Source organism: Phaethon aethereus, assembly GCF_964289735.1.
Source record: "Phaethon aethereus genome assembly, chromosome: 2".
NCBI lineage: Eukaryota > Metazoa > Chordata > Aves > Phaethontiformes > Phaethontidae > Phaethon > Phaethon aethereus.
The window spans coordinates 36,381,967-36,402,407 of record NC_138582.1 but is presented as its reverse complement, the minus strand read 5'-3'; the positions used below and the strand labels follow the sequence as shown (position 1 = coordinate 36,402,407).

Below are 20,441 nucleotides of genomic sequence, written 5' to 3'. Positions count from 1 at the left end.
AGTTACTTGGAATAAGTGGTGAAAGTGGCATGCAGAGGTCTTTTTATTACTTACATTTTTCAGCCTGATAGCAAAAATAAAATAGTATATATACTTACTGTGTAATTGAATTTTGTACGCTTTTTTCATTTAGAGTCATTCCTGGAGGTGGATCATTTTGCAATGCCAATAGTTCTTTTTGTAATCGTTTCTATAAAGAAATTGTATAGAATATTTGAGATATTAAATAAAGGTCAACAATAAACACGCACACTAGAGTACATTTAACCAATTATTGAAAAGTAAAAGGAGCTTTATTTGAAAATTTAAATACAAAGTGAAATTGGAAGGTGAGAAAGAGGGGGGATTTCTCTCCTAGAAATTACACTGAAACGTCACAGGCAAAAAAAGCATCAGGCCTTAAATTTACTTTTTTTTTTGGTAAAAATGCATCGACACTTATATTTGCAACACTACTAAGTGAAAAACTGTTTTATTTCAAAATACACAGAGGTATCCAGGATTTTGTCAAATTACAAAGATGCCAATCACAGCTCTACACCTAGCAGTGATCACTTCATACTCCCCAGATAGCATCAGTTTTACAATTAATTCTCCAAGATTTTAACAGGACACCTCTTCCCCCTCTAAGTAATTTAAGACACTTCTGGCATCCGCGCAAGCCCTTGCTTTGTTCCATATCATTCCAGAGGACAGAACACAAAACTAAAGCAAGTCTATGTGACTTACAGAACACAATCTATTTTGTAACTTCGTAGGTTCTATGATGCGGTTACTACAGAGTTGTAGTATTTAGAAAAGTGTTGCACCAGTAGCTCAGGTAATTCTTGCCTATTTTGATGGGGGGGTAAATCTGTAACTGTAACCAGCCACTTCCGTAACAATTATCAGAACTGTTTCTTACAACCTATGGAGCAACAGAAGTGCAACTTCTGTTTAATGCTACGATTGGCACTGCTTTCAGAGTGTATTTCCTCCATATAAACAGTTATGCAATATGTTTTGTCATTTCCAAGACATTTAGATAACGGAAAGTTCAAGGCTTTCTCATTTCTTACTCTCCTTTTTCCTTACAACATTTTTCATGTTTACTGTCTACTAGTCCACTTCCATCATTCTGCTAGTCAAAATGACCTTACATAAGATTTAAGCCTGACCTAGCACTCAAGATGATTAAAAATATATGATTTGGGTGTTTAGTACATAATTTTGATTCAGCATACAATTTTTTTAAAGTGTAGGTTGATCACACATTTGTAGCTGTTTCTTACTAATTTTCCAAAGAACTTTTCTGATGCTTACTAGAACTTAAAAAAAAATCCAGAGGGGAAAATAGAAAGTGTTCATTTGTCAGTATCTTATTAATACCTTTGGAATAGGACTACAATAAATTCAGACACACAACTCCTAAAGAAAAGGCCCTCATATATTCACAACTTAAATTCTGAAATAACTTTCTGCCTCCATCAAGAAGCCCTGAAAACTTGCTATACACTTCTGCTTTGAAAGTTCCTACCTTGAACCCAGATACACACTTCAAAAGTCTTCTATTTGCAAGCGATATGTTTTGAAGTGAAAAGGATCTTAAAGGCTGTTATAATTGGTATACAGATATAAACAAACTGAAAAAAAACAATGCCAGGATTTTTATAAGAAAGCTATATACATTGCTAACACACTGAGAAACGGATTAGATTCCTAGTGTTCATTTTTTGGGTTTTCCACAGTTTAGGAAAATATCAGATTATAAACACCAACAGTGTTTAACACCACTATTATGAATTAAACCGCAAAAGAACGAAGTTCCAAAACCATTCTACAAATCCTTAATTTGAGTGGCGGAGATGTTTTGAAGTCAATTCTCTGACACTCCAAGACCACCATAAAATAAACCTCAGTGGTAGTCTACCTCTGTATGCCTTGTCATATAGATCATAATATAGGGAAATGTTTTAAAAGTTCAGAGTTAAGAACCTTATATGATAAAAGAAACTAAAACTCTTTCCCTTAAAGAGGAGATTTGAAAATATTAAGTAAAAAATAGCAAAGAACAAATGTATGCAAGAACAGCAAATAATTCAGTAGAACCATTTACTTATACATGCAGACCAATGCGAGGGAGCCTAAAATCCATTTTAAAATTAAATTAAGAACAGCCGCATCAAGATATCAGTATCTGATCAAACACAGTAATTTGAAAAGAGGAATTTTTGTTTGTTCTGTATCCTACCAAAAATCCCAAATTATCAACACTTAAAATATTCTCTCATTTGAAGTTTGGACCTTTGGCTCTTTTCTCTAGCAACTGTCTTTTCAATCTAATAGTCTCAGTCGCTCTCTTATCCATCTCACCAGTGCAAAAAATATTCTGATTGCTTCACAGCTTTTCAGCTCTCACATATGATATTTATGTTTTTTTTCTAAAGGAAAAAAGTAACCCGGGGAGGAATTAAAATGTGCACTTGATAAGAAAAGTACCACTGAAGTGCTCTTTTCCTCTGATCTCATGACACTGTCATGGGGGCCTGTCCATTAAATGCAAATAATACATACAGACAACACATATGCTTATGCTTCTCATCCACTGCAATACAAAATATATTAAGATCCAAACATGCATCCCAGAGAAATAACAGGAGACACTATTTATATTTTGGGTCAGAAGTATCACAGTAAACAAAAGCATTATTTAAAAAAAGGAGAAAAGAAATTATCTTTTCCAAGTTAACCTGTTCGAACAAGTTCAGCCTGACCTGTACTTGCAGTTCTCAGTGAGAATATCAATAAAAAAAAATACATCCATGTCATTCCCATACAAAACTGAAAAGAGCACATTCAGTAGAAAACTGATATGTTACCTCCTGACTATTAAGCCAAAGAAACTCAATAAATTAAGTCCCCCCAGAAAAGCAAGCCTGCAACATTGCTAGTGTTGTAATGAAATGAACACAAGCTTTAGCAAGGAAGTTTACCACTTTGAAATAAGGGAATCCACAAAGAAAACCCAACTATGAGTACCTATCATGCATAGAAAAACTCCAGTGCAACTCTGATTAACAGTAAGTTCCTAGGCACACCTCCACACTGGAAAGGTAGGGAGCGGGCGCAGAGGTCAAGAAACGCACAGCTCTTCTGGGCTTGTTCTCCAATTCAGAGCTATGTCCCAAACAGGACCACGTATCAGCAAAAGGCACTATTCCCTTCAGCCTTACCGTAACCACCCTAACCCTATGACTACCTGAAGTATCAGCTGTGCTCTCCATTGTACTATGCCCTGATGAATTTCATGTATCACAACATTGCTCCCCTTCAGGGTAAGTCCAGGAAAAAATAAAAGGAAAAAAACCCAACAACAAAAACCACAGCCCCAACAAAACATCAGACACCACCCCCCACCACCCCCACCAACGAAGATCTCACCCCACAATTGCAGGCAAGCAGGACAGAAAACCAACAACTGCTATTAGAGATGGCACAGAACCTTTTCATTTCTATTCTCTCTATAATAAATTCCTACATTTCTCCAGTCCCTATGACAGGAAAGTGTTAGACAGCTCAAGGGAAAAAAAAAAAACCTTCTAAAGATTTTGTAAGTATTACTCTAGCCACTACAGTCTAAAGATAGAAGCAAGGCAAAGTTGTTACACAAAGAGAATTACTTTTATTGGACCAACTGATACACATTTAAGATGTAGTACTTTTAGGAATTATTTGGGTTTTTTCCAACTGGCATAATATAATATACTATCTATTTTACAACTCTCTAGTATTCCATTAACCGTGCCATACAAGTTAATCATAACTTATCTGACAAACATCGCTGTGTATCTTTAATGGGCTTTCACCAGACGTTTTCAAAATTTGGTTTGCACTATAAAGCGTCAATTCAATTATTTCTGTACAGATTAATAGCTGCCTATAGACCTTTTCCAGGAGACGTTCGAGAGTACTCTGGAGCAACTGGAACAAAACTGTAGAGGGCATCAGGGCCTACTAACCAGAATTCATTCAAGTACTTCAAAATTGTTTTGAGAGGGGATAACTAATATTTACAAAATTTTCTTTTGATCAACCTCTCTAGTCAATGCATTCCAGTGTTTGACTACCCTCGTGGCATAAAACATTTCTTTTTTATCTTATTGGAATATCTCACATTCCAGTTTGTGTCTGTTGCCCCTTGTCTCCCACTGTGGCCCCGTTTTCCCTATCACCCTCCCATTAGGCTGTTGTAGACATCAGCAAGATCTTCCCTTTGCCTTCTCTGCTTAAGGCTGAAGAAATCCAGTCAGCTTCTCTTTATACGTCATGTCCTTCAGCCCCTAACCGTCTTGGTGGCCATCTGTTGGACTCACTCCAGAACATCAACATCTGTCTTGTACTGTGGCTCCCTAAAGACAGTACTCCAGATGTGGTCTCAAGTGCCAGAGTAAGGGGAAGAATCACTTTCCTCAAGCTGCTGGCTGGCTACATGCTTGCACACACAGCCCAATATGTAGCTAAAGATGTTCAGAAAATTTGGAAGATGCTGTCCAAAGATATTATGAAGGACTATTTTTTTTCCTTCCTCTCTCCCTTACCACCACTTCAAATAATTTGTCTCATGTTGTGTCTCATTAATGCACAAAACTGGATTACCAGGAGCCAGACCTAGTTTCAAAAAAAAAAAAAAAAAAAAATCTTAAATGAAGCCCTTGAAGGCCAGATTCATACAGTTTAATTAGGGAATTGAGTTCCTGGTTACCATAGGAATTCAGAAAACATCTAAAGTTTAAATGCAACAACTTGAAATTAATTCCTCTTCCTTGTTTAATAATATTTGTACTAGCTGACTAAAGAGGTTACAAAGAACATTAATTTTCTCAGAGTAACACTAAGTCTAAAGACAACTGTAACATCATGCACAAATCCAGAAACACACACTCTTAGCTTCAAAATAATTCAGTTATGTACTTTTAAAAAAACATGACTGATACAGCAAGCCAACACGTTAAGTACAAGAGGCAAATTGCAACTGTACATTTCTGAAATTAAGCACTTGAAAAGGAAAAGTTTCAGAGGGAGAAAAGCCTTCCTTGTATTTGACAAACTTTAATACAGGAAACTGTTTTTCTGGCACAAAATTCTTGAGAATTAGCAGCAACATACATAACGGGACAAAGTCTAATGGATTAACACTCTTCAGACAATTTTAACTTTCATTTGTAGAACTTATAAACTTAGGACTTGAAGATAACTCAGGGAAGTCACCTCTCCATCTACCTAACATAAGGATGGATCAAATATTCTTAAAATATCCTTGTAGTTAAAAGATGTTAACATTTTCCACAGAACCCTCTCTCTTGTTTTTACAGTTGGAAAAATTTTCTTCACAGTAAGAGTTCTACGTGAATTGAGTTATATCAAATTATTTTTCTTGCTCTTCATGGATACAGAAGGGAATTCATAGAATCACAGAATCATTAAGGTAGGAAAGGACCTTTAAGATGATCAAGTCCAGCCATCAACCCAACACCACCATACCCACTAAACCATGTCCTGAGGTGCCACATCCACATGTTTTTTCGAACACTTCCAGTGATGGTGACTCTACCACTTCCCTGGGCAGCCTGTTCCAATGCCTGACCACCCTCTCGGTGAAGAAATTTTTCCTAATATCTAGTCCAAACCTCCCCTGGCGCAACTTGAGGCCATTTTCTCTCATCCTATCACTAGTTACTTGGGAGGAGAGACCAACACCCACCTCACCACAACCCCCTTTCAGGTAGTTGTAGAGAGCGATGAGGTCTCCCCTCAGCCTCCTCTTCTCCAGACTAAACAACCCCAGTTCCCTCAGCCGCTCCTCATAAGACTTGTGCTCCAGACCCCTCACCAGCTTCCTTGCCCTTCTCTGGACACGCTCCAGCACCTCAACATCCTTCTTGTAGTGAGGGGCCCAAAACTGAACACAGGATTCAAGGTGCAGCCTCACCAGTGCTGAGTACAGGGGCACGATCACTTCCCTACTCCTGCTGGTCACACTATTGCTGATGCAGGCAAGGACACTGTTGGCCTTCTTGGCCACCTGGGCACACTGCTAGCTCATGTTCAGCTGGCTGTCAACCAGCACCCCCTGGTACCTTTCCGCCGGGCAGCTCTCCAGCCACTCCTCCCCAAGCCTGTAGCGTTGCATGGGGTTGTTGTGACTGAAGTGCAGGACCCTGCACTTGGTCTTCTTAAACCTCATACAATTGTCCTCAGCCCATTGATCCAGCCTGTCCCGATCCCTCTGCAGAGTCCTCCTACCCTCCAGTAGCTCAACACTCCCACCCAACTTGGTGTCATCTGCAAACTTACCGAGGGAGCACTCAGTCCCCTCATCCAGATCATCAATAAAGATATTAAAGACGATCAGCCCCAAAACCGAGTCCTGGGGAACACCACTCGTGATCAGCCACCAACTGGATTTAACTCCATTCACCACAACTTTCTTGGCTTGGCCATCCAGCCAGTTCTTTACTGGCTTCTTTACAGAGAAGAGTATAAGCCATGAGCCCCCAGTTTCTCCAGTAAGTCTTTTTTCTTTTTTTTTTTTTTTAACTCAGTAATTTCTCAGTAATTCTTTTACTTATTTCAACTCACTTCTCTCCTTCCCCAATTTTTGCTAAACACATAATTCTTTCAAGCCGATACAGACTGCCCTCAAAATATCCTTGGGTAGGATCACTCAGCTTGACAGAACCCAATGTCCTCTCTCACACATCTAGTCAAAACAAGAGTGATTTTGCCATAACCAAAATACAACTGTGATACTAGCTGCAAAAAACAGTTTTTAGGGTAAGGGGGGGGGGGGGGAAAAGTCCCCTGATTTATACCACATTTTCTTGTGTGCTTATTTAAATGTCACACTAACACAGGTCAATAATATTTGCACAGTCAGGATACAGGTACTGTTCCTCTTTCACAACAGTTACCACAGAGTAAGAGGAGGAAATCACATTAGTTCAATGTGATGATTCTTCTGAAATCCATTTTGGCTACTTTTTATCTAAGTACCCACAAGTTAATTGTCTATTATATCCTATAGGTATCAGAGACTACTCAGTCCAGTGACTTCCAACAGCCACCCTTTCACATGATAGTCAAAAAATAAAAGCAGTATTTATGATCTGGAAACTCACTCGAAAGAATTCTCAAAAAACTCAGATTCAGTTGCTGAAACACTTAAAAAAACCCAAAACCAACCCACACAGTTGAATCCCTAGTGACTGACATAATATCCAATCCCTAAAAGGTATTGAATCTGTCCTTTTTGTTTGGCATGACTTGTTAATTTAAGTATGTGTCATCTATTCTTTGCTTTCCTTCTCTAGTCACAGACTCAATCCTTTCTTCATCTTTCTGGTGATTTATAAAAACCTTTCTTAATGCTTCTCAAATCTGTTAATTTAAAACAATGAACCATGGGTAGATTTCACTCTTACATGCTTGTCTCTTTCTTTCATATTGAGCTTTAGCAGTAGTTACTTCACTTTTCTTTCAATCTTCCAGTCACTAAATAGCTCCTCATGTAGCATACTGACTTTTGCTATTACTCCTCTATTTTTTTCCGTATTGGAACAGCTTGCCACTGTACATTAGTATTTTCTTCTAGAAACTTGTGGACCTTTAACACTTTTAATTATCAGAAGTTCTTCTTTATTTACAGATCTCCAGCTATGTCGAGACATGCATATCTAAAGTCAATAGCATTATTGCTTTGGCTTTTTTTCTTACCATGAATCAGGAATACCACTTTTTTAATCACATACTCAAGTTGCTTTCAGCCTCTCGGCCAGCTCCTTTAAGTCAAAATACAAGCTAGTGCAGCTACTCACTCCCACAATAACCTCTGAACAGATGTTTTCTATGCATTGATATGCTCTTGGGAGCTGTGCTTGCTGTACTGTTCATATCACAAGACCATCTTTCCAATGTTTCTGCTAATCCGTCATAAGATTTCATATAGAAGCTCCCTTCCTGCTTGTCCACTTTCTATTTAAAGAGACTGAAAGAGAAAACATGGACTGTAATCATGGAGTTGTTTACATAAAGGGGGAATAAGTGAAGGATGCATAGGCAATCTTCATTTGATCTTTTCCTTATTTTTGAGAGGATTTTATGCTCAAACACACTTTTAATACAACTTCTAAGTAAACCAAAACTAAAAAGTATCAAATTGGTAAAAACATTCAATATTTCTCTAGTTAGAAACTGATAGAAACAGAACAGTACAGTAAGAAGACCAGAAACCCAAGGCTGGATAACATCACAGTCCTTCAACTAAAGGAATAACCAGCTACAAAAGGAAAAGAGTACTGACATAACCAGTAGTTTACACACATTTTGAAAAAGGTGTAAGTCTTTGAAACCAAGATTACTTAATTCACCTAACCTCTACAGGAATGGCTGATTCAAGGATGAAATCAAAGAACACAGCTTACCACTGATCCAAACATCAGTTCCAACAGAAAGTTTATTCAAGTAGTTGAGACATGACTGACATAACAGTGGCTTGTATTCTGTTGCTAATTCTGTCAAATAGGATTTGTGCAACCCCTTCAGTTATCCTCCACAGATTTTCTAACGCGCCAAGCTCATAAGACTTCTCAAAGCATGTGGAGCAAAGGACACAAAATTAACCAGGTGTTAGTGGAGTAAAATTCCTGCCAGCTCCCCAGACAGCTCACAACCACCTCTATCACTTCAATCCTGATAGATGGCATTCACAATTTCTCACGGTTCAAGTTAAATATAACTCTGTAGCCAAAAGCTTCTAGCACCTTTGCTAAGGAAAAATACACACTTTTCTTTCTTCAAACTGGCACACATCTTATTTGGCCACCTCTGGAACTGGTGTGGTAACATCTTCAAATGCCACAGCTGAATTCTCACTTGTGTTGAATCCTGGTGATTCATATAAAGAAGCAGAAGGCAGAGCAGAAGCATATAAAAAGATGCAATATGTGAAAAGGGAGAGAGGATAGCAATTTAGGACAGGAGGAGATTTGGAGGTTGGCAACATGAGTATTTCAGAATGTATCTACTAAAATCAGACAGTTTGGTTACTGTACACCATTAAGCTTGATGGTATGTATCATATAAATGCTTATTAACAGATACAAAAATTATTTCAGTGGCCTCTGTGTCCCTGTCAGCTACCTCAAAAGGCAATAACCTATATCCCTAAAGCATGTATGACAATATCACCACCACATTCCCCAAACCCAGGGATCTTTTTTCTGATTCTACCACAAACAAGGATCATACCCACAGACAGGTCAACAGGCTTTAACCACAATCCTCCACAATGCAACAGTGCAGTCAAAGGTATTTTCCTCCCCCTCCATGAAAACTTATCTGGCTCTTGGTATGTGAAAATTACGTTTCTCAATGCCTTCCTTTAAAAAGGTATATCACAATAACAGGTGCCTACTTACAGTTCGAGGCCCATTGTCAGAACTCTTACAACAGAGCTTTGCCCCTCCCTTGGAAAACTGGAGCTTAGAGAGTTAAAGTTTAACAAAGCTATATGCAAACAAAAACATGTGTACAGTGAAAAAGCAAGGCACCCTTAGTTATCGGGGTCACTACCAAGTACGAATTATGTACATATAGCTGAGAGCAACTAAGACAGCCAGTAAATACTGTTTCAGTTAACGTATTATACTTCATAATTGGAGTGGTCAAAGCATACAAACACTGTTACATTGGCTCTGTTGATAAGCAGTAAAATATTAACACCATAATCCAATCAAGTTTGACTGTGTGCCCATACTCATGGCTTATTATCTCCTCAGAGCTGAAAATACAAACTTTAGAAAGGTAAATGACGCAATGAAAATAAAATTGAAGAAAGATCAATGCATACATTCAACTGTCTTCTCTTTGCAATTCTTGAATATCACACTTTTTGGTGTTTCAAGAAATGCTGCATGAGATGTGCAGTGTCTTAAATGGGTAAACTAAATGATGAGCTACCTTAGTTACATACTTTACCTATGAACAACCCTTAATATAGACGTGAAAGTATTTTAGAGACTTTCCTTTTTTTTTTTTTAAACAAAAAGAAAGTAAGAGAGAGAAAAGCTGAGGTGATTACACCAAAAGGAGACTCAGTACAAGACAGGATATATTAAGGGCAGTGGTAAGAGTTTAGTAGAAAGCAGCTGAGAGAAAAGCCTGTTTTCTCTGCCAGTAGAGCAAAAAGTGGAAAATGGGCAAACAGCTTCCATTCATTTCTGCTGGAGGAAAGGTTCCATCACCACACCTTCTTTTACCACTACAACAACCTGGGCTTGTAGTAGCCATCACAAGAAGAGATGGGCTATTAAGGTGGAATGTGGCGGCCTTTTCACCTGCGGTGGTAGGGACTCTACTAGCCATGCTCAGTTAGGCAGTATCATGAGGATATGAAGAAAGTGAAAGATGGAACAGCAGTTTCACAGACTAGGAAACATGGTGTCCAAAACGTTTGCACTTAAACTTTGTTAGAAACCTGCTATTTCCATGCACTCAAATTCTGTTCTCTTTGTTGCAATGATGTAAGAAAGGAGTAGCCTTCCAAGGCCATACCTTCCTAGACACTGTAACCTCAAATCTTAATCTGCCTTGGAGATCAAAGAGGAAGAAAAACTACCTCATAAATAGTTAAAAGTTAAAAATTAATCCCACAGGGGCTCCACTCTTCTATTTTATGCTGGTAAAGCCGCTGCACCCTAGGGAGTCCTAACAATATTTCTTCAGTAACTACCAATGATTCTCTTCCACACCCAACGATTTAAATGTACCCAGCAAACTCTGTTACCACAAAAGCACTGTGAGTACTATGATGAAGTCCTGGCAAAGAATTCACATTTGAGCTACAGGCTGTCACCTCCTCCCCCATTCAAGTTACAAAATGTTTCACAAAAAACATCCTTTCTGTTTTGAAGAAGTTTTTGCAAGCTGGAGACAGATTTTTTTCAAGCGCTCCCTTACTGAATGGAGGCAACCAGTAACCTTGTACCAGAACAGGAGGGGCTGTTAACAGGCTGCAACAACAGTGTTGTTACACCACCACCATGTTGATTCACAAGCAAAGCTGTTGCTAACCTGCTGGTATAACCTACTAGCCTGACAGAGTAAGGCCAGTAACAACTCTATTTTCAGTATTTTGGTTCTTCCATTCATACATTCCTTACTGAAAAGTATCTCAAATCAAGAATATGAAGTTCTGAACAATGGGTAGACAGTCCCGCTTTCCAATCAAAACTCCTCTACAGGAAAAAAAACCCCAACATTTTTAACAGTGTAAGTATTGCTGGAACTGACTGCATGTTACTCTCAATTAGAAACCTACCTTTAAATACCAAAAAGCTCTCAAACAGAAGAGAAACAAGGTAAAGACTGCAAAATCGTGACAATTAAGAAAAAATTACCTGCTATAGTCCATCTTGCTACTTAAGAAATCTAAAGAAAAAATGACAGTTCCTACAAATTAAGAAATCCTTTGTTTCCTAATCAATCCAGTCATTCAAGAAAGCCCCTGCAGGGTATATCCCATAATTCAGGTGAAATCATTTGGCCCAGACTACCAAACTCACAAGCCATGCAGATAATTGATTATCACAATCCTGCATGAATTTTTCCTAATCAAAGTTCTTCTGGTAAGTTTTAATGAAGGCCCAGAGGAGGAAAGAAAGATAATTGTCTGGATGTGCCCAATTAAAGCTTCAGCAGGACACATAACAAAACAGCTTCACAAAATACTCTGTCCATAAAAAATAATACCAGGATTTGAATTTGAAAAACTGTTTTTCAGTTTTATCTATTTTTGGCTTAATATCAGGTTTTCAATCTGTACTGAGAATGCAGAAGCAGATTAGTCTCCTCCTTCTCATTTCTAATAAAACGCGTTAACATCTGGCAACCCAGTTCCAATGTAATTTTCCCAGACCAATCCATACTTCAGGTTCAGAATATCAGGCATTCTGTACATTTTTCTCTTTTTAAAGGAATCAAAAGGCAATGCACAAATCTTTTAACAAGCTATTTACAAATAAGTTTCCACCACTCAAATGCTCTTCTGAGCATTTGAAATTTTCATTAGGTTATGGATTGGGGGTGGGGTGGAAGGAAGGATTGTTGATTTCTCAGTCCGATAACAGAATATTATTTTTGCATGCTCCAAGATATTCTAAAATATTTGACTGGAAGGTCAAAGCAACAGTGTCCTCTTCTAAAGGGAATAATATGCTTAACTTAAACTCACTAAGAGACAAGTTCAACCTGAAATCAGAACTACGATATAATTAAAAATAAAATAACTACACACAAAACACTCTGTACTCCACAGTCTGAAAAGCTTTTTGCCAGGTTTTTGGGTTTTTTTACAATGAACCAGTCATTTTAAAGCAAATTACTTGAAATCCACTAATGAAGAATAAAATGAAACTGACAGCTAGTCACCTGCTTTATAAATGGAATCTTCAAGTGTACCAATGCCCAGCACAAGCCTCAAGCACTACTAAAAAGTCAAACACAAATAATTTTCTCTTTTAAGGACAAGAGTCTGGCATTACTTGAACCGCTTCAATTAAAGAAATTAATTTAAGACAATAGCAAGGGCTGGCACAATGAGGGCAACCATATGTCTACCAGGGAATTTCTCATCCTTATAAAAAACATTCCAAAGGTTGATAACCAAGATAAAATACTGTATTCTGAGAAAAAGCCTTCTGGAAAGAAAAGGGGCAAAATGTTGGAAGCTGTAAACTATAACAAGAGTTAAATACTCATGAAATCCATATCGCTAAATAAGATGGGGAGAGAATTTCTAACGTCAGAAACCTCAATCCATCCAGTTTCCTCAACCCTTCTCATTATTGGCCACCAATTTCTAATCAAATGTATGAGAACATGTAGCATCAAATTCTATGAAGCATTTCATTCCAGCAGACTTGTAGAGACAATATTTTATATACTCTAGTAAACTATTACCAATGTTTGCTGACATACATACAGGATTTTCTTCTTGAGTCTCGTCAAGCAGTATTTTTAATTAAGTTGAATAAAAAAATTACAAAAAACTTTGCATTTGTAATCACTCAAGGAAAAACAATTCTTTTTTAATACTGTGTATGAAAGGATGAATATTCTCAATCAGATCATTAATTATCAAAAATAAGGTGTGTCGCAATTTCTGCTCTACCACCCTTGACTTCTGTCCTTTCTTTTCTAACACATTAATACTGCTCCCAGAAAGGTAAATGATGGGGTTCCCCCTCTTCTTGCCCTGCCACCCCAGACTGACACCTGTTTTTCATTCCAGTGATTAAGGTCACCCCAGAGGAAAACCAAACAAAAACAGAAGACAGGTTACCTGACCTTCATTCCATCACAAAAGGCCACTTACTGGCTCTTTTTATTTTAAAACATTTAACTCATTTACTTTAATTTGTTTTTAATAAATGAAGTTATAACAAGTTTCAATGAATGGGTAATACTGTCTCTTCCTCCCTTCAAAAGGCAAAAACCCAACCCCCAGCTGACAGTTCTGTCACAGTCCTTCACTACTTCAAAACCATGCAAGGCGCACAAAATTTTTGGCTCCAAGTACTGAGCAAAAGACCTGTGTTGTCCTCTTCCCCTCTGCCCCAGTGGAAACTTTAGCCTGTTAACTGCTTGAAAGCTCATCCCTCAGTTGTAAACCAAGGCTATGGTAAGAGACGTGATCATTATACTGAACACATCTGTATTTGTTGAACGCAGCCATAACTATGGGTAAGTTCAATGGAAGTTGTACCTTCTCTCTTTCATGTTAATAGGGGTAATTTAATCACATAATCTCTGGGAATATTCACCAGCATAGCCTATACCTGTATATTACAGGTATATAGTGAAGAACCTTTAGTCTGAAAGTCTTAGCTCAATAGAATTTGAGCAAACAATTAAAGAAAGTGCTTGATCACTGAGTTTCGCACATTGTTTGATCTAAGCTGCTTTAGCTTATTAATTACAGATTCACAGAGCTTTCCAAGGGAGCAGCTTAACAAGACAACATTCCCTGGCTTTTTCAAACCTACTGTTTTCCTCTTCCCCTTCTCAGAGCTTGAATAGCTAGGCCTAAAAGCAAGTACAAGACATTATTAAACTCTGAGCAAAAAATATTTACAATCAACTGGAACAATTATTCTTTACCATAAATATCTGCCTGCTCTTATTTTCCTGATTTAAATCATACACATATTCATGAGATATCAATGTGCAATGTGACAGGTTAAAAGCACTCATGGTTTTCTCTATCTTAGCTACATAGTTGGTCTGTTTGTAAGAAAGATCCGCTGGTAACACTCAGATACCCTGGTTTCAGTGAACTTGTCTACTACTCTTTTCTTTTTTGGAAGTGAATTCTTCCATTCTAGCTCAAATGTGCAGTTACTGCACAGCTAAGCATTTCCCAAAACTCTACTTATGCAAGCAGATACAAAAACAAGCCAGTGAGACTCCTTAGGGTCTAAAGCCATAACTTTAACTTTATTTACCTTTACTGACTTAAAGACTATGAATTTTAAACTTCACCTGACATCCAACTCACTTAAACAGTTTATTAAAAAAACCCCAAGATTAAACTAACTCATCTTGGTAAAAAAAACTGTAAATTTTGCATTTATCTTATTTTACTGTAGCACGGCTATATGCCAAAACTAATATACCACATATCAGTACAGACTGATAACTGAAGGTTAAATAAAGGACTGTTGCAGTTTAACCCCAGCAGGCAACTAAGCACCATGCAGCCACTCGCTCATTCCCTCTCGGTGGGATGAGAGAGAGAATCAGAAGAGTAAAAGTGGGTTGAGATAAAGACAATTTAACAGGGAAAGCAAAAGCCGCACACACAAGCAATGCAAAACAAGGAATTCATTCACCACTTCCCCATGGGCAGGCAGGTGGTCAGCCATCTCCAGGAAAGCAGGGCTCCATCACACGTACTGGTTACTTGGGAAGACAGACACCATCACACCAAATGTCCTCCCCTTCCTTCTTTTTCCCCCAGCTTTGTACGCTGAGCATGACATCATCTGGTATGGAATATCCCTGTGGTCAGCTGGGGTCAGCTGTCCTGGCTGTATTCCCTCCCAACTACTTGTGCACTCCCAGCCTACACGCTGTGTGGGAAGCAGAAAAGGCCTTGACTCAGTGTAATCACTGCTCAGCAATAACTAAAACACCCATGTGTTATCAGCATTGCTTCCAGCACAAATCCAAAACATAGCTCCATGCTAGCTACTATGAAGAAAATTAACCCTACCTCAGACAAAACCAGCAGAAGGACTAACAAACTCTTAGTGGAAAGGAGAAATGCTTTTTACTCTTCACTCATTCTGGCCTCAATTATTGTATTTTTCAGTTTCAAAAATGATTGAAATGGTTATCTTCAAGAGTATTTTGCCAATGGCACCACTAAATACTTTAAGTTGTTACTAACTACCCATAATTTCATTGGTTTTATATCCCAAATTGGTTATATAATTACAGTAAACACTAATTTTCTTTTTATTTTGTAAATATTTTCTTTAAAATAATGTAATATGGCATTTAACAGTACAGAACACATGTGTATCATCATTGAAGTTCCAGTTCACTGAAAGCTTTCCTCACTTAAGACTGGGTTTGTTGGGGGGGGGTTGGAAGATAGATTTTAAAAATAGCTTAGAACTTTTTCCTGGACAAAGCTGTCAAATAAGTAAAGAGAAAATTATTTCCAAATTATTAAATACAAAATGCTGCCAGTATTGAAGAAAGATTGAGCAATAAGCAATTGTTCTGAGAATAGCTGGAAACACCCAACAGGTTAAGAATAGAACAAAGGAAGTTTAACCAAAAGTGGGCATATCCAGACAATAATATTTTCTTATGATGTAATTACAATGCAATTTTTCTTGATATTTCAGTGCCTTCTATACATTTGCCCAATCCCCTACTCCACTGGCTGAAAACACTGGAGTCAAACTTGTGGGAAGCTTTTGTTTTGCTACTGGCTTGTGTTTTGTGATAAAAGTTCCTGGTGATATCAAGCTAATATGAATTCTGCATTGTCATCTAGCACAATTATTTTATTATATGCCAATTTAGACATACCTTTTGAAACAAAAATCTATTGCTGTAACAAGCCTTTTCAAGCAGCACTTTTTATTTTGATGTGTGCATGTATTTTGATGGCAGCCCACCAACAGGCAGTTTTCAAGGGCAAAAAAAAAAAATTAATCCGATAACACAAATGCATGGTGAAGGCTAACATTCTACACTCTTTACTAAAGCTGTTTGTGTCATTAATTACATTAGCTCTGTATTTAATCAGATTTAAATATCTACATGTACAAATCTCATGTGTCTAACTTTAAAGGAAAGAACAGAGGTTATTCTGGTGATAAAATGCAAACCTAAAACTGTTCCCATAGATGTGTTTGTGAAAGCTGTTTAAGCATGTTCAGTCATAATTCAGGGTTTGAAGTAACCTGGTATTAAAAATGAAAGGAGGGCAAAGGTAAAATGTCAGCATTATGGATAAAGCCAATCTTTCGACTTTAAGATGCAAATAGTTGATATCTGTGGGCTGAGGGAAAGGCCTTAATTATCTAACACTTTGTACAGCAATGATACATTTTTCCGTACATTTTCAACTGAACTTCCGTGGTTCTGTTTCTTACTTGCTCTTCTATTCTTAATGCAAGTTCTGTGTTTCCAGCTCCTCTGCTAACAACTGTTTACTGCATATTATTTCTTCAGTATTTACCACATTTTATGCTACCTGTAGCTTTAAGACTTCAAATTACTAAAGATGCTATATCAAATTTTCTAAAGCAAATCCATTCTATTCACTTATTCTACACTACTTACAACTTTTCAGAATATCTCTGGGGTTTTTTTCAGGAAAAGTTGCACAAGCTTAGTTTTTTCTGGGAAAAATCTGAAGGAAGAGAATTTTTTTCCCAAAAGTTTGTTTGGGAGTTTTGTTTGTTTTTTTAAGAAAAAAAAATTTTCATTTGCTTAAAGTTACACAAACCAGGTTTAAACCAATCTAGCAGTGTCGAAGTGTCACTACTTCAGACAACACAGTGGTTAGAAAACAAAACACAGGATCTTGTCAACATTGGCTTCTATTTTTCTAGAAGAAAAGCATTACAGAAAACTACCATTAAACAACGTCCACACAGACACAGATCACAATAAATTTAGATTATCCACGTAAAGGCTCAAACTCCCAAGTTTTACAAGATACTATGTATCAACTGAACCAGTGGCTCTTCAGGTTGATGGTTCATTGCCATTGGCAAAAAGAGGTGATTTGTTACTGTTTCAACACAGTCCTTGTAGGCTTAGAACAGGCTGATCAGATAACTCTAGCTTTAAGTTAATGAGAGAAATTTCAGTGGATCTGTAAAAATAAGATGTAATTAACCTAGGCCATCATACATTGCTGTATAAAATTATGGCAGTTTAAGTGACTAAAACTTACTTAATGTACCAATATTTGTATTCCTGATAAGAATGATAAAATACTGTCATAATGGTATGGTGACTGCTGGTATAGTTAGAGACTGCAATGAGCCGCACAAACATTTCAGTTAAGCACTAGGTATTTAAAAACACTGTACATAATTAGAAAAAGAACATCTCCTTTTTATGTTAGGCAATATATGTATTAAATGTTAGCACTAATAATAATAAATTAAATTATCCTGAACCAAAAAACACTTAAAATTATATGCAACAGCTTCCTTTGTAAAATGTTTTTCGCATTGATGATTTAAGTGTTAATTAATATAAGAATTCAGAGCCTTGAAATCTTGCTCACCTGGGAAGGTGCCTACTACTGAGAAACTTACTAATTTTACAGTTCACTTACTAATTTTTTGTTTATGCTTCCTGTTTATTTAAAAAAAAAAATCCAAACAATTCCTTTTCCAATTTGCTAAACTACATTACTAAATTAGTAATTTACTAAACTCAGGAAAAAGTCATCAGAACATTATACAACTAGCAACACATAGGCAAATAAACTCCATAAATTTCCTTGAATATCTCAAAAAACAACAGAACATCATTTAAAAGAAAAAGTAAAAAAGTATAATCTTACAGCTGATATTTCTAAAACAAAAGCAATTACAACATTAGACTTACCATAGCTGTATTTTCAGGAAGCGAGTACTTACCTCCACACATAACTTATCTTACTTTTAAGCAAGATTTGTCATTCATATATCCTATACAACCTCACTTAATTTGTAATCATTATTTCCCCTTTACAGAGGGAGCAACAAGAATGAGGGTGAGGGAAGCTGTAAAAGGTCATTTACTAGGCCAGAAAGAGCAACACAGCACAGGTTTACAAAGTCCCAGAAAGGGCCTCCAAGTTTCACAACTGTCATTTCCTTATAGTTTTCACGCAGTTTTATAGAAGACACTAGCTAACAAATTATTGCCTCCGTTTTGCAGCTATGCTTGTGGAAGTCTGAACGTTAAAAGAAAAGCATTACAAAAACGCATTTGCCAGATAGAGCTGATAAAACGAAGATAGATCAGACTATCTGTCTAAACGACTGCTAAATGAAGAACATTCTGTACAGTACGTTCAAGTGCTTGATCCCATTTCATTTCAATAACTCAGAAAGACACACCATTTTTTTCAATGCTTCTAAACTTCATGAGCAGAATTTTTTACCCCATAAAGCTCAATCCTTTGACATTTTAACTCTTTTTAGCTATGTTAATTCCAGGCTATCAGGACAATTAAGCTAATTTAATTCAGTTTGTACACTTTTTCTCAGCTGTTCCATTACTAGTGAAAAAAATGTAAGTTGCATTTGGACCAAAATGAAAGCAAGAAAAGAGAAAGCAGTAGCCTGGGAAAGAAAAGAGAAGTGGTAGATAATCCACATCTAAAAACAAAATGGAAAATTGTAAAAATTCAAGGAAAAGCAGAGCAGTTACAGGTAAAATAAGGAAAGACAAGGGCTGCTGCCACAAGCCCCAGCGATCTTTTCTCCTGCCCCAGTCACAATAAATCACCACCCACTCGAAGCTGCACACAGTGAAAGTGATCTATCCATTCTTCCAGAGCAATTTCTGCGGCTACTATTTAAGAACTCCTTCGGAGAAGGTATGAATAAATAATTCAGCTGGAAATACCTGTCAAGCAGCAGGATGTTTCATGCTACTATACCTACAGCAACCCCATCCAACCAAGTAAAACCAGACGTTATCTATCCACAGGACTAACACCACACCGCAATCTCGTTTTACGGAGAGAAACAGGACCCCACGGGCAACACGGGCACACGGCTTAGGATAAAACTCGTCCGTCCCAGCCCCCGCCCCGTGTCCAAGAATTACAGCGCCGTAACCCCAGAGACGCTCGGGAAGACAGGAGTTGTGGTCACATCCTTCAACACCGTCCTCAGGGTGTCACCGGGGGGTCTCCCTGGCCGCCCCCCGCGCCGCGGCCACACTGCCACCACCCAGGGCGGCCAGAGAGGCCGTTAGCCCCCTCAAACACTGCCGAGGGGAGAGGGATCCCTTCACCCTCTCCTCGCCTCCCCGAGGAAAGGAGACATCGCTGCTAAACCTCTCCCCGAGGCAACTCGCCCCCACGTCGCTACCGTTCGCCTCCTCCGCCGCCCGCAATCCTGCCCCACCCGCCCTCACTTGCGGCTCCCTCCTCCCCCGCCGCCGCAGCCGGGGCCCGGCCTCACCCCTCACAGCCTGTCCCTGCGGGTCTCAGCTCCATCCCGGCGCCGGGCCAGCACTACCCTGCCTCGCCCTGCCCTCCCCGGCCCCGCCGAGCGGCCACTAACCCCCCTATCCCCGCGGCCGCGCCGGAGCCGCCGCGCAACCGACCCCCTCAGCCGCTGCCCCAGCGGTTGCTCCGTCGGCACCGCACTCCGGAGCACACCACCGCGCACGCACCCGAGTGAACCGCTCCTCCCGACTCCGGGCCGCCGCTCGGCCCCGGCGCTGCCCAGGCTCCTCACCTGCATAGACGCCATGATGGATCCTCCCCCTCCCCTCTGCGCCGCCGGCCCGGGCCCACAGAGACGCAGCGCCGCGAGCCCGTCCCCTCCCCGGTCACGTGTCCGCGCCGCCGGCCGGGCGGCCGCGCATGCGCCGGGAAAGGGCGGAGCGGGCGGGCGCCGGGGCCGTCGGGGAGCGGCGTCCTTGGGCCCGCTTGTCGCGGGAGGGGGAGGCTCCCCCGATGCTGCTCTACAGCCAGGGAGCGGGCCTCAGGGCCGGCCGTCACCGCAGCCGGGGGGCGGGAGGGGGCTGACACACCCCCCCTCCCGTCCGGCTCGTCTCCCTATTTGTAAAGGTTTTAAATCTCCATGTCCAGAGTCTTTAAGAGATTTAGTTAATGCCGGCTGTGCCCTTTTATGGGTTTCTGC

At 39.1% G+C, this 20,441-nt stretch overlaps 1 protein-coding gene across 1 annotated transcript in view; it reads right to left on the bottom strand.

Moving 5' to 3' along the window:
* The window catches only part of UBE2W (ubiquitin conjugating enzyme E2 W), a gene marked incomplete at its 5' end in the record, with an annotated part of 28,176 nt that extends 8,128 nt beyond the window's left edge, over window positions 1-20,048 (bottom strand). Inside the window, 2 exons of the mRNA XM_081996416.1 lie at window positions 99-190; window positions 19,857-20,048. Coding sequence (XP_081852542.1) covers window positions 99-190; window positions 19,857-20,048 — 284 coding nt within the window. The remainder of the gene's footprint in view (window positions 1-98; window positions 191-19,856) is intronic.
* Between the last annotated feature and the right edge of the window lie 393 nt (window positions 20,049-20,441).